Source organism: Lissotriton helveticus, chromosome 1_1 (genome assembly GCF_964261635.1).
Source record: "Lissotriton helveticus chromosome 1_1, aLisHel1.1, whole genome shotgun sequence".
Lineage (NCBI taxonomy): Eukaryota > Metazoa > Chordata > Amphibia > Caudata > Salamandridae > Lissotriton > Lissotriton helveticus.
In genome coordinates, this window is record NC_136057.1 from 1155441100 (window position 1) to 1155465276 (window position 24177).

The following is a 24177-nucleotide window of genomic DNA, read 5'->3' on the forward strand; positions in this document are numbered from 1 at the left end:
ATAGTTCTATATTGTAGGATCGGCTTTCATGGTTACCACCACTTTTTGGTGGTGTCATACTGTTGGTCTGACTGGGATCCTGCCAATCACGACCCCAATCACTGTTCTTCCTCCCTAAATTTGCTATGGTGAGTACCTTGGTACATTCCTAATTGGCTGCTGGTGCACCCTGGTAGGTCCCTAGTATATGGTACTAAGGTACCTAGGCCCCAGGTACACCAGTGGTTCACCCATGGGCTGCAGCATGTATTATGCCACCTATAAAGGACCCTCCAAACTCAGACTACAGGCCTGCCATTGCAGCCTGAGTTAGTGCTTACACCTCACACAAAAGATATGTTTCCTTATATCTAACAACATAGCACTTAAAACCTCGAAGTCATCCGCTAGTAGGCCTTTCAGTCCCAAAGGCAGGGTGCTTGATTCTAAGTGTGAGGGTGCCCCTGCATGAGTGGAACACCCCTACAACCTTCTGAGTCCATTCTCCAAGGTTGTAAATGTATCAGCCATTACGATACAGAGAGGAGAGAAGTGTGGCTCAATGGTTAGAGCGGCAGACCCTGCTGCAGAGGTCTAGCCCGGGACCAGGGTTCAATTCCCCGCCTCGGCGGGTCTTGGGCTCAAAATTCCACGGACCTGATAATTCTCGCCTCGTGCCTATTCCAATCATGGAGTCCCACTCTGCAACTCTGGGCAATAGCTTGAGTAATCTTCATAACGGCCCCACAACGCTAAGGATGCCTGGCCTCCACCTTGGGAGTGCCCAGGAGTGGACACCTCACAGGGAAAGCCAGGATGGGTTCCACAGCGGTATTCATACAAGCGCCTTGAGACCCTTGCGAGTGAGTAGTGCGCTATACAAATATCAATTTACAGGGGCTGTCATTATGCGATGATCATCTCAAAACTAGCTGTAACAAACCCTGTCATGTTTGGTATCAAACGGCCTCTCAGTGCTTCTGGTACCAGTCTTCCAGAACTGGATAGCAAGCTAGGGCTGCTGCCGACCTGAGACACAATTCTGCCCTCCTGCTGCTGAGCCAAGCTCGAGCAGGGGAAGGCAGAACAAGAGGTATCCGGTCACAGGGAGGTGTGACAACCTCCCAGACTGGGTTTTGTGTATTGGGACAGGGTGAGGGCGTTTGCCAGCATCACACAGACTGCTTGAGGGGCACATTTGGTGCCCTCGTTGCATACTCCAGCTCAAATCAGGTCAGGGAGCTGTTGGCTCCCGCTCTGGCACAAAACTGGTCAAAGGACATGGGAGTATCCTCCCCACTGTCCTGCCCCTCCTCTGAGTGGGATCCCTGAATCATCCCAACCCTTTCCTTAGGGTACTTAAGGGCTTACCTGAGGGTGGGTCCCTAGATTCGTTGTGGGATTCGATTCAGATCAAACTCCGCCTCCTCTTCAACCATCTGGACATACTGACCGAGTAGTGCAGACTGCGTCAGACGGACTGCATAAAACTTCACCTTTGGAACCTAGACTGTAACTGGGAAGACTCCGTCTGCTCCTGATCTCTTCGTACTGCAAGCCCGCTGCACCGTCAGTGTCCGTGCCCCATTAAGGTCCCTTCCAGGTCTAGTGGACATCCAAATACACCCGAAGGAATCACCCTTGGAGTGAAGGAGTCACTCCCCTACATCCACAAGCACCGTTAACACAGCTGAATGATTGCTGGTCCTGGTCTCCAACTGGGTCAGTAACACAGGAGGCAGTTCTTCTGCGTCCTAAGATCCCTTATCAACACCGCCGGAACGGAGTCTCTGTGCATTGAGTCGGCTGGCCGTTGCTATGGCTTGATGACTCTTTTCTCCAGAGATCTTCGTTCTCTGCCGAAGTTCTTTTTCGATCCCAGTAGACTCCCCAGCTTGCTAGGGTCTACCCTGATTTACTGGAATGTGGTGAGTGTCTTGGACCTTGCTGGTCCCATCACTGTACTTTTTCGTCTTCTTCCACATGTTGCTGTTGCCAAGGCCTGTCTTGGGTCCTGCCAGACACCGACCCCATGAATATCAACATCCGATGTGGGACAGCTCACACACCATTCCTGGTCATCCTCAGCATCACCTGTTCCATGTAGCTAGAGAGACAAGGGCACCGTCAACACTCCAGTAACAGCCGATATTGGTGGACACTTGACTCCTGTGCCTCCTGGTCACTCCTGAGTGACCTAGACTCTATCTCCTTTGCTTACAGGTACTCTTCTTCTTGAATCCACCGATGAATTCCACCGGACTCTTCCAGCATCTTCGATAGCAGCATCTTGTGTGCCGTCCTCCATTGGGGTCTACTGCGGCTCCCGATCATCACTTCATACCTATTCATCCAGCTTCCTTGGGGCAGGTAACCTGGTATCCTAGGTATCCACAGGTGGGGGTAGTCACAAACTTCCATGGGGTGTCTTTCAAGTCTTCTTGGAAGGATCCTTTTTCCTAAGAATTGCAACCGCGACGTCCTCAATGACTTACCTTTAGCGCGCTGTTGTGCATTCATTTAGTACACAGACTCCATGGGGTTCCTGGGTCCTAACCTCAGGAGTTTCATTGGTTCCCCAACACTTCTAAGTCTTCTGGGTCCACTCTCGACTTTGGTCGTTAGTCGCATTCCACTATTTTTGTATATGGTTTGGTCTTTCCCGGGAGCCCACTGTATTTTCATGCTATTTACCTGTCGTAGGGCCAAAGTATTGTGTGTATTGTAACTACATCTCTGCGCAGGAGATATTGCATTGGAATAGTGAGTGTCTGTAATAAATAACTATTTTTATGATGACACTGTGTAGTTCTTTTTCACTTGGTCTGTACTATAAGGTTAGATAATGGTGAAACAAGCTGATTTACACTCCCCCTATTTAAGCCTGACGGCTGCTCTCCACAGCTACCACTTAGAGAGTTTTCTAAGGTTGTCTAAAGGCTGTCTAAATCACTAAAAACACCATAAGGGCTGTCTGGATTGGTGCAGGGTGCTACACTTGAATAAGTGTGCACCATATACCAAGCCAGACTCCTACATATATATTTTGGAAGAGGCAATGAAGTGGTACTAGTCCCCAATATCTACTGGCCCGTAGCATATAAGCTGCACATATTGCCAGTGTGATGCTGCTGCAGCGAAACACATATAATGTAAAGACTGGTAAAGAAAGAAAGTGCACCAAGTTAATTATGTCTTTTTGCCTAGCTTAGGTCACATGCTTCTTAAATCATGTTGTTAATGGCTACTCAAATGTTAAACTTCTCCTCATATAGTGAGTATTGATTGCTCTGAACACTCGGGCAAATACTGTAGCTATATTGAAGGGCTTCAACAAGTGGGCTACCACACCTACTAGTACATGAATTTAACCGAGGCTTTGTCAAATGCGTTGGCCTAAGAAATATAGCTCGCAATGACTTGGTCTCCAGATCAGCCAGCATGCGATTACATCACATTTGGGGAAAACGCTATGAGTGGAAGAAAGGAGACTCCCAGAAAGGAACAGTGCTTACAGATCCATGCTCCTGATCATCTCGCAGGGATTTCAGAAAGGTTTTGAAATGGGTATGAGGGGTTTCAGATACTCACAGGACGACCTCTACATGATCCAATGCCCACTGATCATGACCTGTTCCACTGTGGCGAGGCTGCCACCAGCGTAGTAAGACACCTTTCACTCGGGCCTCCCTGTGGACAAAATCAGGAGAACAGGTTATTCATGACCTATACAGAAGGGTGGCTTGCCAGTCTGGCACACCGACTGGCTGTAGAACCTGAAGAAAATATTGTCATGCTATAATGAGTTCCTGACTTCTCAAACCTTTGTGCAAAAACCTACGTCTATACAGAATAAGGGAATGATCATCCCTTTTGCTTCATTTCTTTTATTAAATGTATAACCAAATTGAGAGAATGTCAATGCATGAATGCTTCACCAGGAAAAAATGCCCCCTTCAGCTCGAGTTTTTAAATTACATCCGATGATAGATTGGTTCTCCATTTAAGGATTCAGCCCATTGAAGAAACACTGTCCTCAGCATTCCCTGTTTACAAGAGGGTGTTTTGGGATTTCTCATCCTTGGTTTACCCACTAACTTCAGTTCAGCTTGAGTACTTTAGGATTGGAATTAAGGAAAATATATATTACAAATGTTACGGAACACCCAGAAATGCACCGCTTTTTGTGTGTTTACCACATTTCTGAAAGCCATACCTCTTGTACCTTCCTAAGAAACAGCCAAGTAGCTATCCCTAACTTTAAACTTACAATGGCAAAACATTTGCCACACTAGTAGACCTTCCACCGATGCAGGTACGATGTCTTTCCTAAAATTCAACTCATCATGTTTTGCAGAAGTAAATGGATTTTATATGCACCTTGGTGTGCAAAACAGTTTTCAAATTCAGCCCCATATGTCTAAGTTGACTTTCTTTCATTATTCTCTGGTGAATCATGGTAACAACAAGAGAGCTACTCCCAGAATGATGGCGACACGTTTGGGTTGAAACTTTCTGCATTTGTACTTACAGAGGAACATTGTACGAAACCCTCTGGGCTTGTATGAAGTCCTTCGGCTGGTGCTGGGCAATGACTTGCCATGTGATGCCATTGTTGACGCTGTATTGGAGAAGCACTGCTCGGTCGACGGTATTAGCGTAACTCAAGTTAGTATTGCAGCTGTCTGTTTGCGAAATGCTTCCAATTTGAAGAACAAACATAATTTTGCTGTAATATAAAATGAAGGTGCATTGTTGAGTCTGCCAGGCCAAAGCACAGCACATTCAACTGTTTATTATCCAATTGTGTTAAAGATGTATTTCAAATGCTAAATATATAAAAAAGATTCACGAATAGTTACTCGACTGGTGTTATGAGTAAATTTTTACAGCAAAGATAAGCTTTGAGTAAATGGCAGTTTTAAAATACATTGAAGGATAGAAACCAAAAAAAATTAACATTTTAATGCACCACACAAGTAACTCCGCTTTCAATCCTTGACAGATAAAGTACACACCAATAACAGGATGACCAGCCATATCCGGCTTTTTCAATGCACCTTGTGCTGAGTACTTACACTAACGCGTGCCTGTGCTCACACTTAAGTGTATTCACTGTCCCTTATAAAGCCATTGTAAATGACAATAGCTTAAACTCTCATATATGCTTGTTTTAGGCATATGATTGTCATTGTGTGATATATTCGGATGCAATAACAGAAAGAAAGCTCACAGTGAGGCAGGGCCGGCTTTAGCACTGGTGGCGCCATGTGCTAATCTCTGTCTGTTGCTCCCACCCCAATGGCCACCTCTGCCATGGATTCCCTCACTAGCACCCTTTAACCGTGCCCCTCAAGTCTCCATAACCACTGTCTCTCGGGTTCATTTAGTTTTATAGCACCACTCATAACAGTGTAAGGTGTCAGAGCACTTTACATCACACACACTACACAGAGACAATCATAAGTGTTTACCTCAGTGTACAGGACATGTTACATAAGACAGAATTACAAGGTGTAGTGTAGGAGTGAGAGTGACTTGTCAGCAATACAGGTAGGCAATATGGTTTAAGAGTCCTTATTCTGGAAAAGCACAAATTCATAATTTAAAACGTAACATCATTGTTAGGGGTTCTCTTTAAAAATGTGAATTGTTTTCTACCCAAATGAACCCTTTTGGCAGGGTTAGGATGATGAAAGACTGGGCAAAAAAACATATAGCTCTAATCTATACCTTGCAGTTTGCATGCAGCTCTTTGATGACAGTTAATAGCTCAATGTTCTATATTACGATTTTGACTTATAAACGACAAGTAACAAAAGGATCTCACAGACAAAAGCAGTAACCCACTCACCTATCTAAATTATGTGCACTTAGGTATTTGCATGGTACACATTCTTAGCAGCAGGCATTTTAACCCTCTGCGCTACCTTACAATAAGTCAAAACTTCCACTAGACAAACCTCCGGTCTTTTTCGGAAGACAATTAATCGCCTGAGTTATCTCGACGTTTTAAATGATGCCTGAAAATTGCTAGAGGCCAGGAACGCGGCAGCAGGTGCTTCTAGAATGATAATATACTTGCAAAAATGACGCCCCAAACTCAAGTCAGCGCCTGGTACGGTGGCACCGATTGCACCGCCCTGGAGCCGCCCCTGCAGTGAGGCATCTAAATAGTAGCCGGGGACAGGCCACGCCCTTAGTTCACGTTTTAAGCCTCGACCTAAATTACTTAGGCCAAACCTTTCTGAAAGGGTTCCTAGTTATATTTTATTGTCCACGCCCCTTGTAAAGACCACCACCCCACACCTTTTTCATCCCACTTAAAAGCACTGTCGTTTGGCATCTCAATCCATCAACTGCCCACTCTAACTGCACACATGAACATAATACCTTGCTCTGGTGAGATCCAGAGGTTTGGAAACAGCTTGTCTGATTTGGCATCCATTAAAGTACAAGGAGTCTCCATGGGCGTATGGCGCCAGCTGGCCACAGCCGTTCCCGATGATTCCACCTTGAATGACTTCCCAATTCACGTCCGTGACTTTTTCAGATTCAAAGTTATCTTTGATGTAGCTGGGAAGGTCGTGGCTGAAGACTGAGCAGTCATCACCTACCACCAAAGAAAGGCACAAATAAATGTTGGGAAAACACATAGGGTATTCACTCAAAAAATGCTCTTTCTTCACAGATGGAAGTTTACATCACAACTATACCGATTTTGATATGCACTGCTTGTTACGCTAAAATGTTTAAATTACAGTGGATAGTGAACACAGCTTTGATATTTTCATTTCGTTAGCAGCTACAATGCAAATAAGTGCTTTTGGATGTGCATAATGTTAAATAATATACAATATAATGTCCACACGTACAGTGGCATATTGTGAGCTAATTGCGTCTGTTTTGGAAGCTGAGTTTGCATTTCTGCAAGAAGGGTTGTATTAGCCAAATGAAAACAAAAGGAACACCTTAGACAGGCTGTGGATGCATTGGTGTTATTGGTGATGTTGAGGTCTGGTGTCTATGGCTTTTAGCCAGTATCTTTGGAAAATTGTACTGCAAAGCAAGTAATAATGTGGCTAAATTAAAATTAAGCATTGGGAAAGCCAATATCTTGGGACTGACTGCCAGCCTTTTGGCTATGTCAATGTTTTTTTGTTGGGGATCAATCTAAAACAAACATTGGCTAAAAACTAAATTGTTTTTGATCTTCAAAAGCACAGATTAGCATAGTAGTCCCTGCCACTTAAGAGGACTGTTAAGTGTGTGGAAGGGCAGAATGCTGTCTCTCACACTGAAGAACAAGTAACTTATCTTCAGTAACTCTTTATCTATTAGAGACTATTTTGCTGCAGATTCCTTACCTTAGAATATTCCCCAGGCAACAGACTGGATCGGAAACTTTATGTGAGCAGTATCCCCTTGTGCCAGTAAATGGAGTAATTTGGCCTCAGGTGGTGTCTCCTGCGCCAGAAGTTACATGCGCAGAGAATACATAGGCACCAACCCAGCACGCTGACATCAGTTTCTTTTGAGACTTTCAGCGCCACAACCGTAGAGCCCCGAGGAATACTGACAACTGGCGTGCAAATCTAGGGCCCTTAGAAGGGTTAATCCTTAACACTATTCTCTGGTTGCAGAGTGGGGAGGATCGGTATGGAATATGCAGCTACATAGATTATCTACCAGATAAGGCGTTACGGAAGGTAAATAACTTGTTCCTCTGATAGAGACTTCTAGCCCTAGATTCCTTACCTTACAGTAGACCTTAAAGCAATACCTCCTCAGAGTTGGGGCTGCGATACGAATAACACTAAAAAGTCTTGTAGGATTGAACAGGCAAAATGACTGTCAAGCTGGACATGACTAGGCAGTAGTGTTTTGTAAATATGTGCAAGAAAGCCCATGTTGCTGCCAGACAGATATCCAGGCCAGAAACTCTGCTGGCTATTGCAGTGGTCGCAACTTTGGCTTTGGTAAAATGAGCGCACACACCCTCAGAGGGTTGTATTTTGGGTATTGCGTAGCAGATCTTAATGCAGAGAACCATCTATCACGAGATGGTCCACTTCTGCACTGTTTTCCCTTTCTTGGCTCTGACATACCCCACAAAGAGTTGATTGTTCACTTGCAATTCATAAGTACGATCACGATATAATGACAATGCTCTTTGGGGGTGCAGCTGATGGAGTCTCTCCTCTTTTTTAGGGATGTGAGGGGGAGACGTAAAAGATAGGCCAAGTGATGGACTGGCCTACATGGAAATGAGTGACTACCTTCGGTAAGAAGGATGCTCTAGTTCAAAGAACCAGTTTGTCTGGGAAGAAGTTAAGGTATGGAAGATGTGCAGATAGTGCCTGCAGCTCACTGACCCTCGGGGCAGATGTTATCGCCACAAAAAAATCAGTTTTGATGGTCAAAAGTCTGAGTGGACAGTTGTGGAGCAGCTCAAAGGGAGCACACATCAAAAAAGTGAGAACCAGGTTGACGTCTCACTGGGGCATAATACAAGGCGCTGGTGGAAACATGTGCTGAAGACCTTTAAGAAGGGATTTGAAAAGAGATGGCTGATCTGGCAGCCACAGAAATGCTAAAGTGGCACAAATTTAACCTTTCAACATGCCCAAAGCAGAACCTTACCTTAGCTCAGCTAAGGTAAGAATAAACAAGATAACCTGGGAAAGAGTTGCAGATAAGGGGTCAACATGTTTATCTGTACACCATGCCACTAACTTACTTCAATGGCAGGTATTCACTGTCTTGGTGAAGGGACACCTGGCTGCCAAGATAGCATTGCAGACTGCGGGCAGAAGGTTGAAAGCTGTAAATTGTCACTGCCCAATCTCCACACATGAAGGCAAAGTGTTTTCAGGTGCATGACCATGGTAGCAGATTGGATGTGAGCGAACTGCCTGCAGCTCAACTCTGACAAGACAGAAGTACAGGTCCTTGGCAACAAGATGGGACTCCACCTGGTGGCTGTCTGAACTAGGACAAACACCCACACACCACACAGGAAATATAGGAATCATCCTAGATTTCAATCTCAACATGACAGCTCAAGTCAGCGAAGTGTGCACCTCCTGCTTCCACATCCTATGCATGCTACAAAAGATCTTCAAATGGTTGCCCCAGAACAGCAGAAGGACCATCATGCAAGCACTCATCACCAGCAGGCTGGACTATGGCAAAACTCTCTACTCCGGAATCTCCAAACAACTCCTGCACAGACTCCAGCCCATCCAGAACACCGTTGCAAGACTCCTAATTGACATCCCATGCTGCACGTACATTATACCGCACCTCAAGAAGCTTTGCTGGCTCCTTATTCACAAGCACATCCAATTCAAACTTCTCACACACACAGCCCTACACAACACAGGACTAGAATATCTGAACAGTGGAACAAACTTTCCACAAACCCACCAGACATCTACGCTCTGCCTCACACGCACACATTACCTGCATCTGCAAAAGCAAAACTGGAGGTCCCTCATTCTTCTGGAAAAGCAAAACTGGAGGTCCCTCATTCTCCTGCATCGCACTGAAGACATGGAACAACCTTCCTCAACCGATCAGAGTCTCCTACTCACTTCTTGAGTTCCACAAGAAGTTGAAGTCCTGGCTTTTCATATAAGTACCCTGGGCACCTCACACCTACCAAGCACCTGGATGAATCTCTGGTAATTATTACACTATACAAATCAATGTAAAACATAACATAAAATGTTCATGTGCAGAATACTGCCCTGCTGTTGCGACAGAAGATCCTCTCGTAGAGGCAGCCTGATTGGGGGACCAATGGTCCTGCTTAACAGCTTGGGATACCAGACTCTCCGTACCCAATCTGGAGCCACATAATTACTTGGGCCTGGTCGTTCTTGAAGTTCTTGAGAACTCTGGGCAGGAGTGGTATTGCGGGAAAGAACTACAGGAGGCTGGACCTCCACTTGAGACGAAAAGTATTACCATGGAAACTCCAGCACAAAACTGCTGAAATTGCACACTTTTTGCGGTGGCGAACAGATCTAACCAAGGATCTCCCCACCACTCTTGGAAGAGACCATGCTCCACCTCTGGATGGAGAAGCCCTAGCACCTGGATGAATCTTGGGTGATTAGTGCCCTATACAGATCGATATAACATAACAAGTTTGGATGCAGAACCAGGCCCTGCTGTTGCAACAGAAGAGGCAGCCTGATCGGGAGACCAATGCTCATGCTTAACAGCATGGGATACCAGAGTCTCCGTATTCAATCTAGAGCCACACAAATAACTTGAGCATGGTCGTTCTTGAGAACTCTGGGCACGAGTGGTTTTGCCGGAAAGGCGTACAGGGGGCTGGACCTCCACTTTCAATGAAAATTGTCTCTGAGTGAGAGCTACTGTGGAAACTCCAGCGCAAAACTGCTGACAATGCATGCTTTCTGAGGAGACTAAGGGCCCGATGTAGGTAGCCCTTTACCGATCGGAATCGGCCGAAAAAATACCGATTTTCGGCCGTTTCCGATCGGTAAAGGGCTATAGAGATGTAGGGGCACATTTTCGGTAATTTTACCGATTCGTTATCATTTCCGAATCGGTGAAGTTACCTAATCGGTAATATTTACCGATTCTGTAATGATAACGATTCGGTAGAACTACCGAAAATGCAATGTAGGTAGCCAATGTTCCATCAGCACATGGCCTACAGAATCGGTATTTTACCATGGAATACAAATCCATGGTAAAAAACCGATTCCTGTGTACATGCACATCTGTGCATGTACACATGTGCCATGTGACAGACAGACGTGCCCTTAGGGCATGTCTGTGTGCCACATTGCACACATGCCCGTTTTGGGGGTGCTAGAGGGTGTCAAAGTGACACACCCTGCACCCTTGTGAATTCTTAAATTACCGATTCGGTAAATACCGAATCGGTAATGCCTAATCATTCCTATGGGCTTCAAAGCCCATAGGAATGAATGGGCATTACCGATTCGGTATTTACCGAATCGGTAATTTAAGAATTGTTAAGGATTCGGTAACGAATCCAGATGTTGGGACCTACATCCCATTTACCGATTTTGGAATACCGAATCGGTAGGATTCGGTATTTCAAAATCGGTAAATGGGATTTACCTACATCGGGCCCTAAATTATCTCACCAAGCATCTCCCCACTCTTGGAAGAGACCATATGCCACATTTGGATGGAGGAGCAATTTGTGATCCACTAGGCATCGATGGCTGAGTTTGTACCCTCTAGTGTCCAGAGAGCCCGCCAGTTGTTGAACCACTAGAGCTATGCCCTAGCGTTCCAGCCATATCCAGAGAAGCAAAGCCTCTTGACCGACAGTCCACAAACCCAATCCACCTTGTTTGTTGCAAAACCACATGGCAGTGGTATTGACCGTGAACACCTGTATCAGCCTTCCTCTGATTGAAGGAAGAAAGACTTTCAATGCCAAATGGCTCACCCAAAGATGTGGAGCTTGGATTCCGCTGGAGACCTGAGACCTCTGATCGCCACCTGGCCATACTTCTGGCTATCTGTCCCAAATGGTCTATGAGAACCATGTCCTCAGCCACGAAAAGATTGCAAAATGTGCTGGCTATGGTGGTTGAGAGTGTAGAGATGCGGTTAATGGAAGGCATGACTTGGCAGTTCGGGCTGGACTGTTCCCATGAAGCACAGGGTCAGACTGATTTGCATATGGCCATGTCTGAACTGGGGTGGCAGAGTGGGCTAAAGAACGGTGATGGAATAAACCCAGATCTGTTGACTGGGTGTGAGTGTTTGATTGGTTCAGCTGCTCCGTCCATCACCACCCCCTTTTGTACCGCTTTGTTCGCCATAAGTTGGCAGGGTATGCTCAGACGTGAGTCCCTTGCTCACTTTGACACTGGATTCAAGCAAGCCTGGCTGAAGACGGCTGAAATGCCAGAAACCGGTCCTAGGAAGCTTTTTTCCGGTCCAGGGAAGGCATGGCGTGGCAGTTCGGGCTGGACTGTTCCCATGAGGCACAGGGTCAGACTGATTTGCATATGGCCATGTCTGAACTGGGGTAGTAGAGTGGGCTAAAGAACGGTGATGGATTAAACCCAGATCTGTTGACTGGGTGTGAGTGTTTGATTGGTTCAGATGCTCCGTCCATCACCACCCCCTTTTGTACCGCTTTGTAATAAGAATAAGGCACTGGCTCAGATATGGGGAGTCTGCCACCGGTTGGTGCCGAAGCTGGCGTCGGATGAAGTCACTCTGGCTCTGTATCAGAGTTGGAATCGATGATGGGGGTGGTGCCACCACTAGGCATCGGTGGCAGTGGATCCCTAGGGCCCGACTAGCGCAGAGGGGGATCCTCTGCCGGAAGACCAGTATGGCCCTCTTCACTACCCAGTGCTCCAGAGAGGTCTGGCATCCCAAAAAGGAGGTGTATGGCCAAGTAACATTCTTTAAGTTGAGCAGGGGTCTCTCCAACTCCTGGACATTCAGGATGGCACGGAGACAGCCCAGGCTCCACCACAGATCCAGGCCTCGAGTGTCAACGGCCCCGCGATTCGTCCAAAGAATTGCACAGCAAAGTCAAAGACCTCTTCTTTTTTTGTGAGGCTTCCCTAATGACTTGGAATTGGCCGACGATCGTAGGGTACGACTTTGAAAATGATCTCAGGACCTTCCTCAAGATCTGGAGCATCGTTGAGTTGATCAACGTTGGGCGGCGAGGAGCTTAAGTGACTGCTCACTCAGCGCCTTGGGGTGTATGGTGTGACAATCCTCGCATATCTTGGCATCGTGATCTCACTCAAGACATCAAAGACAAACAAAGTCCCTCTGTCAGTGACAAGTGTTGCATGGTTCAAAACCTGCCTTTCTGGTGGATATCTTGAACACCAGGAGAGAAAGTCTAAAAAATCTGCAAATAAAAAGTCTGGTGTCTAGGGTAGCCCTCTACGGATGTGTGCTGACTGGTGTGGAAAGAAAACAACTGATGCTCTGGGGTGGGGCTTATATAGGGACTACGCACATCACTTCTGGCACGAATTATACCATGCGGAGCCGAAGGACCCCACCTACTGGCGCACAGAGGTACTGCTTTTAGGCCCATAGGAATGAATGGGGAGTTATTCCTTATTTGCGATTAGCAATTTGCTAATCGCAAATAAGGAAGCTGTAGGAATCGCAATTTTATTTGCGATTTCTACATGAATCCCGTTTTGCGAGTCTTTAATACCGATTCCTTAATAATCGCTATTAAGGACTCGCAAAACGGGACATTGATGAATCTGGCTGTAGGACTCTAAATCACATTTGGTTTCTGGAAAAGGACTATTAGAAGGGGATCTTGAGACCCAAAACGTTGTTATCTGCCAAGCAGCCAGAAGGGCTGTATGAGGAGGGGAAGCTCTGTAAGACTTCTGCCTGTGAGTAGGACCGGGGCAAAGGCCTGCTAGTCTTCCTTCTGGGTGAGGGGACATCATCCTGGACACTGAGATCACCTGCCTTGGATCCTGGAGCACCAACGCCTGCTTGCCAAGACCAGTGTACCCTTTGAGGCAGAGGAGAGCGTTGGAAGGAGCGAGGTCCTCTGGGTAGCCCTGCATGAGGATTCCCTGAGTTAGGTGTGAGGCTGTGCACCGATCAGGTCCTTGCCCGTGAGCAGAATCGGCTCTGTGACCCCAATATGCCAGGAGAGGGTTGCCTTGTTCTGAGCTAAGCTGGAAGCGTGTACGGGAAGTACCAGATCCACACCACTGCCCAGAGGTGACCACATTTTGACACTAACATTTGCTATCACAAGTAGCTAACTGTTTTTAAAGGAGAGATACTTCAAAAACCTACTCTTTTTAAAATAAATTCCCAGAGAAGGTGAGGGCATTGCTTCACTTCAGTGCTAAAAGAATGCACTGCTCTCCCCTAGTTTATTGCTTTCACGAACTAGGGTCACCACATTGTTTTATATTTACTTTCAAAGACTGTTTTTTTGAGCATCTTACAAAACTGAGAAATAGGAACTGGATATAGGTCCAGTGGAGGATAAATGTGACAAGAGGTTTTTAGCTTCCCGTGAGAAGTATCAATCAAGTCTAGCTTCAGAATGATCCATCTCAAGATCCAATACTTGGAGTATTGCACCACAAAACCAATGTAAAGGTTTGGGACATTCAAAAAGACGATAAATGCATGCAGGGATGTGCTAAAATAGGTAAATTCTTTCCAGGGGCGGCCGGCATGGCTCGTAGGTGGGGAGGCAAGCGCGCGGGGGATGGGGAGTGTGGGATGCATTAAGATAACAAAAAACATACCTTGCCGCTGCCGGGTCTCGAGTCTTCTCTTCTGCTCGCCTGTGTCCGACTCCAGATCGGAACAGGAAGTAGGCAGCCAGGCTCCCACCCCTTAGCCAATGCTGCAATACAGCATTGTGATTGGTCTGAGCGCTGTGACACGGCGCTCAGCCAGGGGCTGGAGGAGTGGGGATGTACTCCATGCAGGCTGTAATGCAGCCTGCATGGAGAACAGGGAAGTGTCCAGGACTTTTTTGGGCTGCCCGAGAGGGGCAACCAAACAGTCATTGCTCACAGGAGTGTTCTATCACTCCTTACCTGCTCTGCAGCACCCCCCCACCACCCCAGCCCCCTCACGCACCCTGTCACAGCAGGAGGACAAAATAAAATGATAATAACATTCTGTTATTATCATTTTCTTTTTTCCTTTCTTTTGCAACCTCCTGGCAGTGGGGCGACGCTCCTCTGCCTTAGCGGAAGAGCCACCACGGATTCTTTCACTCACTGCCGGAATGTCCCCTCATAGGAAGCTACTGGAGTGTAGAGAATTGGAGACAGTATTTGGAGCAGACCTGAAAATGAGACCTTTGACCCTGCTCCCAGGAATATGGTAGACTGCAGACCTAAAGTGATACCAGAGACCCCATAAATAATGGTTTTATTGCAACAAAGAAGAACATCCCCTGAAAATAGGGCATCCCCATGGTGCTGATGCACGAAGAATCGATAAGGGGAATTTATTGGTTTAGGTACCGAATGGGGGGTCTATGAAAGCTGTAGGGGCATGAAAAATCTGGGGGGAAAATGCAATACGGGTAATATAGATAACTGAAATGGAGAATTGGCCCATGGCTGTCATATTGATGTCGTTTGGAGTGTATCACACATAAAACCTATTTTTGCTTCCACTAGCTACAATATTAAGAGCTCATTGTGAACAACATATAGAAGTAGCTTTTACTTCCAATAAGATTAGGTTTGCATTCAGGAGATTTACTGCTATTGCATGCTTATATTTGCAGACTATAGTTTTGTTAAAGAAAATCATTAAAAGGTTTTAGCAAACAAACACACTAATTCGTTTTTAATAACTGTGTTCCTCTTATCAGATTTACTTCAGTCTTTGTGGTATTTTGATCTATATATTGTATTCTTTGTTAACTAAATTCGCTTGAGAATTTTAAACCTGCTTATTTCCTAAATGTAATGATGTTTTGGTGTTGCTGTTCATGCACCACACACCACATGAAATTTTCTCTGAAAGGGTTCTTGATGCTTATGCCAAACTACCAAGCAGAAACCTATTTACTCAATAGGGATATATTGTTTTAATTTTGTTGGAGCCCAGGAACAGCTTACGCAATATGCAACCACTGTCCCCACGGTTTGACAATTCAATTTACTACAGTGATGTTTCAGGCAGAGCCGACTTGCGGGGTTCTAGGGCAGGTAGTGTATCCCAGCACCCTGACCTGCTCGCTGATGTTGGTATACGCGCACTAGTGATGGTTTACAGACGTGGCGTAAAGCAAGTCCAGGGCTCGCAGCAGGCTCTCTGTAGTGGGTTGCACAAGTAGTTCCAAGGCATAGGCCTTGAGTTTGAGCATTTATGTAGGATCTTAGCGCTGCATGGTCACCATTAAACGTCCAACACATGAGGGAAACGCTTTGGGTGCTTATACTCAAGGTCTGGCTACACAGTCAGACACTACAGTTTTATACTGTGGCCTTAGAATCGTGTTTTAGAGGATCATGCAACTTCCGTTTGCAATGTCTCACAGATGGGCTAATGCCCTATCTTTTCATAAGGGCCGCACTTGGCTTCAACAATATTATATATGTGCTTAGGGTAGGCCAGGACGTGGCTAATCAGACTAGATATAAAATAATGTTGTTTCTCTGTCAAGTACTGCTCAAAGGCACTTCTGTTTGCAAATGAAATACACTAGCCATATTTCCCCTTGACGAGTCATAACTTTTCTTAAATCAGCATTGGCTTGATGCCATGGCAAAAAACACTTGACAAAAAAACTGAAATTGAAGAACTTGGATCATTGGTCAACCAATAACCGCTGTCTCGTTAAATGTGTCTAACATTTACATATTGCGTTCTAGTTCGGGAGGAATTGGCTCGGCAGTTTGGGCTGCTCTGCTCCTAATAAAGTTTGGTCAAGGCTGATGTACATATGGCTGGGTCAAAACTGAGGTGGCATGGTGGCCATAAGAACAATGGGTTGGAAGGCTACCCCAAGCGATTGCCAATGGTTAGACTTATTGCAATCATTCTCCCATCACATTTCGTGTGTTTAATATTTATGTATCCCACAATTACACAAACTCCATCACTACCTAACAGTATTTGTGCATTAAGTGCCAGATTAAGTACGCAGATAAATCCATTGATATGGAATAAAATCCCAATACGTTTTCCAAAGATCCAGTTTTCTATTATCTTTGCATTTTCACTGACAGCACACAGCATTACCTGAGAACTTTTACTGGTGCGACTGTACAAATCCGAAGCTCGGATATATCTGGATGTTGCATTTAAAAAATTTTTCCTAGCCAATTAATATACAGTTTTGATGTAGAATTCCAAAGCGTTTAGCACCAGAATTAAGGTAAAACAAAATGAAAGCTACCCAGAAAAGATATGATTTTGACAAGTGAATGTGTGTTTAAATGATTCGAAAGAATGGAGGTAATATTTGGTTTAAGCAAACAATAAAGCAAAAAGTTAAATGTTTATGGTATATAGAAGAAAAGAAGCAAATCACATTCCCGCAGCAGCATTTCCAAATCCGAATTTGGGTTTAAAAGTTTTTTCTTTTGCCGAACGCCCTTTTTGGTTGTATACAAATAAAAGACAGACGTCCATCCATCATAAACCATATGTCATTTAAAACAGTTTTTCTAATTAGTTTGATCGTGCTTTGATGTGCTGTTGTACTACCACGCGACCAGGTTGATCTTCCAATTACAGGACCTCGTGTTTCACTATCTCATAAAGCACACAAACAGGCAACAACATGAGTAGAAAAAGAAGTAAAGAAGAGAGACCTTGGTGCCCTTCATCACAAATGCAAACAGCGCCAGTTGTGCAATATCCGTGCCCGCTGCAGAATTTCGGACAAGCTTCTCCAATGTAGACGTGATCAATGGCCCAGCTCTGCCGCTCCACTTCTTCCCCTCTCTGAATCCAACGAAACTGAGTTGCACTTGGAAAAAAAAGCAAAAAAAGCAAAGTTCAATGAATCCTATGTTATATTGTATAACATGCACAGTGTGATAAGTAGATAAAGTATTTAGAGATTACTGATAGCTACAACCTACTCATATGCTTGGAGGGAGCATAGTAGGAATGAGAGAGGGGGAATAAAGAAACATAAATCGCGAGAGGTTGAAAGAAATAGAGAAAAAGATCTGGAGACAGTGATATATATATATATATATATATATATATATATATATATATATATATATATATATCTCGCTCCAAATTACCCACAGGCAAGGATGCACTAAACAGCAAGATCACGGGTAAGAGCGAACACCACAGTCCGATATGTTTCCAGCTCTCATGTCCTAGATTTTAGCCTGACGCGTTTCTGAACTTCTTGTTCTCATCAGAGGCTCGACAAATGAGTTCGTGCTCACACACCCACACTTAAATACCTTGTTTAGCGTCCTTTATGTGCGCAATGCTTTCTGGGTTTTGTAGTGTGTGTCATCATTAATCCACAGATGGAGGCACGTTAATTACCAAGCTGCCTTCATTCAAAGCCCTTGGATGGGCCTCAGACTGCGTGCCACTCATAAATTCCATATTGTCAGCTGTTTCACTCCTTGGGCTCGGCAGAATTTCCGGGCACCGTGACCCCCAGTGATCCCGGGGTCGTGCAACCTTCGCGGCTGGGCTGCCGCGTTAACATCTCGCTCCAAATTACCCACAGGCAAGGATGCACTAAACAGCAAGATCACGGGTAAGAGCGAACACCACAGTCCGATATGTTTCCAGCTCTCATGTCCTAGATTTTAGCCTGACGCTGACAATATGGAATTTATGAGTGGCACGCAGTCTGAGGCCCATCCAAGGGCTTTGAATGAAGGCAGCTTGGTAATTAACGTGCCTCCATCTGTGGATTAATGATGACACATACTACAAAACCCAGAAAGCATTGCGCACATAAAGGAAGCTAAACAAGGTATTTAAGTGTGGGTGTGTGAGCACGAACTCATTTGTCGAGCCTCTGATGAGAACAAGAAGTTCAGAAACGCGTCAGGCTAAAATCTAGGACATGAGAGCTGGAAACATATCGGACTGTGGTGTTCGTTCTTACCCGTGATCTTGCTGTTTAGTGCATCCTTGCCTGTGGGTAATTTGGAGCGAGATGTTAACGCGGCAGCCCAGCCGCGAAGGTTGCACGACCCCGGGATCACTGGGGGTCACGGTGCCCGGAAATTCTGCCGAGCCCAAGGAGTGAAACAGCTGACAATATGGAATTTATGAGTGGCACGCAGTCTGAGGCCCATCCAAGGGCTTTGAATGAAGCCAGCTTGGTAATTAACGTGCCTCCATCTGTGGATTAATGATGACACACACTACAAAACCCAGAAAGCATTGCGCACATAAAGGACGCTAAACAAGGTATTTAAGTGTGGGTGTGTGAGCACTAACTCATTTGTCGAGCCTCTGATGAGAACAAGAAGTTCAGAAACGCGTCAGGCTAAAATCTAGGACATAAGAGCTGGAAACATATCGGACTGTGGTGTTCGCTCTTACCCGTGATCTTGCTGTTTAGTGCATCCTTGCCTGTGGGTAATTTGGAGCGAGATGTTAACGCGGCAGCCCAGCCGCGAAGGTTGCACGACCCCGGGATCACTGGGGGTCACGGTGCCCGGAAATTCTGCCGAGCCCAAGGAGTGAAACAGCTGACAATATGGAATTTATGAGTGGCACGCAGTCTGAGGCCCATCCAAGGGCTTTGAATGAAGGCAGCTTGGTAATTAACGTGCCTCCATCTGTGGATTAATGATGACACACACTACAAAACCCAGAAAGCATTGCGCACATAAAGGACGCTAAACAAGGTATTTAAGTGTGGGTGTGTGAGCACGAACTCATTTGTCGAGCCTCTGATGAGAACAAGAAGTTCAGAAACGCGTCAGGCTAAAATCTAGGACATGAGAGCTGGAAACATATCGGACTGTGGTGTTCGCTCTTACCCGTGATCTTGCTGTTTAGTGCATCCTTGCCTGTGGGTAATTTGGAGCGAGATATATATATATATATATATATATATATATATATGTATATGTACACACACGCATACATATTACCCAGTGGCTACTGGATAATTATAGTTAGAACCACGTTTCCATAGGAAAACTATGTTTTGTTTTCCTAATAACTTTTGCTCCATTTGACAAATCTTCACAAAATGTTAGAAAAAAAATTCTTCCACGTCAACTCCTTATTGGAAAGTTTGTGGGGGGGGGATTCATCAAGCGGCCGTCCGAGAAAAAGGGGGAGCCCCAAAACACATTTTTCCCATTCTGCACCCGTGCCATGCACTGCTAATTTCCCCACTTATTACATTACTTATCACTCATGACATCTTCTGTGACATCATTGTTAATATCACTGCAACATTTGCAATGAAATTATTGATGAGAAAACTGTGCATGGCAGGGACGCGAGTTATAGTTACCTTAGGACACGAGTTATAGTTACTTGAGCTAAATATATCTGGTGAATTTCAGTGGCTTTGTATGTTGTTTAAAACTGCAAGTTTTAACTGACTTTTTCACCTAACTATAAGGTCCCATTAACCTCTGTTTTTTTCAGTGAAAATATATATATATATACATACAGAAAGATTTGGGAATGAGAGAGTGGGAACAGGGAGAAGTAGAGAGTAAGAGTAGAAGGAGAGTCAGAGAAAACACCATTTCAGTACCCAGAAAGATCTCTTATTCACAATATAGCATGAGGCAAATCTGATGGCTACACAATGCAAGTCTGACTTTGTACTAAAACAAACAACAGCTAGGTGACTAGTCCAGGGGCTGCTAATTCAAAAGGTGCTATAATTGTAGGCTACTGGAACCTGCGGTAAGGACGACTTTATAGTGCATTCTTATCAATGCAATCCCTGGAAACCTGAAGACCCCTACAAAGATATACATTTTCCATGTCCTTTCCATTTGTTTACTCTGTTCATCTTCGCTAGTGTGGTCTAACAAACGATCTACTTTTAATATGCTTGTTTAGTTCTCTACTCTTTTCCCTAAGCGTTTTGTTGTAGTTTCAGGTCAGCGTCAATTCTCCGCCAGTGTTTACTGGAGGATTCAGGTTGTTTACTCAGATCACATTATAAAGTGTGCAGAAAACAAACCATACAAATTCTTCTAAAAAGCTAATCTGAGGGGTATTCTGATAAGGATTCAAAATATAAAATACACTGAAAATCACCATTTATAATGAATTCTACAACCATAAAATCTTTCTGCTTCATGCTCTATTGATGACCTCACACATGATGTCACAGATGCAAGCACAAAAAGGCATCATCGACGACCACAGATTATCACCTGGCCGAATGGCCGGATGAGCTGAGTGCAGCACATCACTTTAAGAGTGAGTTTTAGAAAGCACACACACAGATATAATTAAATAAATGTTATGGACTGATGTAGCAGCAATTCAAAATCAGGAGGAACCCATCAGACAGCATTCTCTGGAAATCTAAGCCCATTTTCACTTAGACTGCTCCTCATTGACTTTCTTTTTATGGCTTTAAAATGTGACTCTAGCGCTGGAAATGTTACCCAGCGTTGCCCTGCTTGTGAAAAAGTGCAGGGCCTGGTCTGTCTTCAGAAGGACTTCAATGAATTGTCCATGAGAAGAGTACTGGATGATTCTGAAGGCACATGAGAGTTTAAGGGCAATGATAGCCACTCGGACACATTTTAAACAGAGAGCCTGAATATTCTTACATTATAATTACTGTCTGCTGGAGAGTTGGGGTAAAATAAACATAATGGCCCAGGGGTGCAACAGGAATGTTTGCCTGCTGTTTGCACCACTGGGGCACTATTTGTAGGGACCCTTCTACAACTTTGATTGCTGAGAGGCACATGTTGTGCTGGCTTGATCACAAAGGTGCATTCCCTTGTTTGCATGCAGGTGTGGCCCCAAGAATATGAGGGAACCCTTCGCCTTTGCACCCATGCTGCGTTATAGACACAGGTGGAGAGGTAAATAAGCCATCAGAAGACATACTGATTAATTGCCACCTATGAGATTGCGTTCATAGCGTGCCACATATTAAATGGCGTTCAGTCCGTTTGCCACAGGAGGGTGCCCCTTTGGAGGAGGGCATGGGGTTCCAAGGACAGCACTGACATCCCGCTGCAGGTTGGTGCAGTCCACATTGCACTTGCCAGCCTGGCAATTCTTGGTTCCTCTTCAACGTGAGGCAAGGTCTTTATCCGCAGTGAGCGGTAAACTGGTGTCTTCAAACAGTTGGTCTGCCTTTCACTAATGCACAGTTCAAAGTGCAGGAGTAAGTTTGTGCCTGCACTGTGAACACTGCATTTATTGTGATCAGGTACACACGGGGCACAAACGGGGCAGCACAGCAAACTGTAACTTGGGCCCTGGAGCATATCATGAACAAGGAGCACAAGCCAGGAATGGAGCTCTGCACCGGAAAGAAATCAGCATGTCTATGTGTGCATGCAATAACTTAGTCACTGTACAAGTTATGGCATAGGCTACAGACAGCATAGACCGAAATTAAAACATCGATATACAATAATATCGATGTTTTAATTTCGATGGTATACAATATCGATGTCCAAAATATCGACAGACAGAATAACGTTTTTTTAAGGTATGTATGTTACTAATATCGAAATTTACTAATATCGAAATTTTGTTTAGTGTTATGTATTTTATTATGTTGTTTATATGTTTGTTAAATATGTTTTGTAATGTATGTTTGAAAAATAGTAATTTTGTTTACATTTTGCGTTTTAGTATCAGAGCGGGTTCTGGTTTTATAGGGGAATAGGGTGGGGAGTAATTTAATAATATTTAATTAATCAATATATTTTTGTAAATATTTTAATTAATAATTAATTGGTAATTAATTAATATTAATTAGTTAATTAATTATATTTTTGCTAATATTTTTAATTAATAATTAATTGGTAATTAATTAATATTAATTAGTTAATGACATTAATTTGAGTTAATGTTTTAATATATATACATTTTTGTTATTGTTAATTAATTAATTGGTAATTAGATAATATTAATTAGTACATTAAATTAATTAGAGTTAATGTGCTAATATATTTAATTTTTTGTTATTGGTAATTAATAATTAATTGGTAATTTATAATTATTAAGTGATTAAATGATGTGATTTATTTATGTGTAGTGGGTTGTGTGTTTATAGGGGGATAGGGTGTGATATAACTAAATGTAATTAATTAAAGAGATTGTATTTATTTGTTGATATTTATTGTTAAGTAATTAGTAATTAATATGTGTTAATTAGTTCATTTATAATTACATCAATTTAGTAATATTAATTGTTATTAATTGATTAATTGAAATTTATATTAATTGTGTTTTTTTGTATGTGTAGTGTGTTGTGTGTTAAAGGGGGAGTAGTGTGGGAAATAATTTTTACCCCCATGCTATCCAACGCTTTCCCTACTGTTGCACCCTCTGGAGTGGGAATAGTAATTTAAACCCCTACGCTATCCAACGCTTTCCCTACTGTTGCACCCTCTGGAGTGGGAATAGTAATTTAAACCCCTACGCTATCCAACGCTTTCCCTACTGTTGCACTCTCTGGAGTGGGAATAGTAATTTAAACCCCTACGCTATCCAACGCTTTCCCTACTGTTGCACCCTCTGGAGTGGGAATAGTAATTTAAACCCCTACGCTATCCAACGCCCTCCCTACTGTTGCACTCTCTGGAGTGGGAATAGTAAATTTTACCCCTACGCTATCCAACGTTTTCCCTACTGTTGCACCCTCTGGAGTGGGAATAGTAATTTAAACCCCTACGCTATCCAACGCTTTCCCTACTGTTGCACCCTCTGGAGTGGGAATAGTAATTTAAACCCCTACGCTATCCAACGCTTTCCCTACTGTTGCACTCTCTGGAGTGGGAATAGTAATTTAAACTCCTACGCTATCCAACGCTTTCCCTACTGTTGCACCCTCTGGAGTGGGAATAGTAATTTAAACCCCTAAGCTATCCAACGCTTTCCCTACTGTTGCACTCTCTGGAGTGGGAATAGTCAATTTTACCCCTGCGCTATCCAACGCTTTCCCTACTGTTGCACCCTTTGGAGTGGGAATAGTAATTTTTACCCCTACGCTATCCAATGTTTTCCCTACTGTTGCACCCTTTGGAGTGGGAATAGTAATTTTACCCCTACGCTATCCAACGCTTTCCCTACTGTTGCACCCTCTGGAGTGGGAATAGTAATTTTTACCCCTACGCTATCCAACGCTTTCCCTACTGTTGCACCCTCTGTAGTGGGAATAGTAATTTTTACCCCTACGCTATCCAACGCTTTCCCTACTGTTGCACCCTCTGGAGTGGGAATAGTAATTTAAACCCCTACGCTATCCAACGCTTTCCCTACTGTTGCACCCTCTGGAGTGGGAATAGTAATTTAAACCCCTACGCTATCCAACGCTTTCTCTACTGTTGCACCCTCTGGAGTGGGAATAGTAATTTAAACCCCTACGCTATCCAACGCTTTCCCTACTGTTGCACCCTCTGGAGTGGGAATAGTAATTTTTACCCCTACGCTATCCAACGATTTTCCTACTGTTGCAATATGTGGAGTACGTATATATATTAATTTATATGTAGAGTTTTCAATTTATTTTAA

General features: G+C 44.1%; 1 protein-coding gene across 1 annotated transcript in view; it reads right to left on the reverse strand.

Annotated features, from left to right (window-relative positions):
- Positions 1 to 24177, reverse strand: part of RELN (reelin) — a 1711021-nt gene that overhangs the window by 40353 nt on the left and 1646491 nt on the right. Inside the window, exons 60-63 of the mRNA XM_078679027.1 lie at positions 17310 to 17467; positions 6373 to 6592; positions 4511 to 4708; positions 3571 to 3669 (exon numbers count right to left, since the gene is read on the reverse strand). Coding sequence (XP_078535153.1) covers positions 3571 to 3669; positions 4511 to 4708; positions 6373 to 6592; positions 17310 to 17467 — 675 coding nt within the window. The remainder of the gene's footprint in view (positions 1 to 3570; positions 3670 to 4510; positions 4709 to 6372; positions 6593 to 17309; positions 17468 to 24177) is intronic.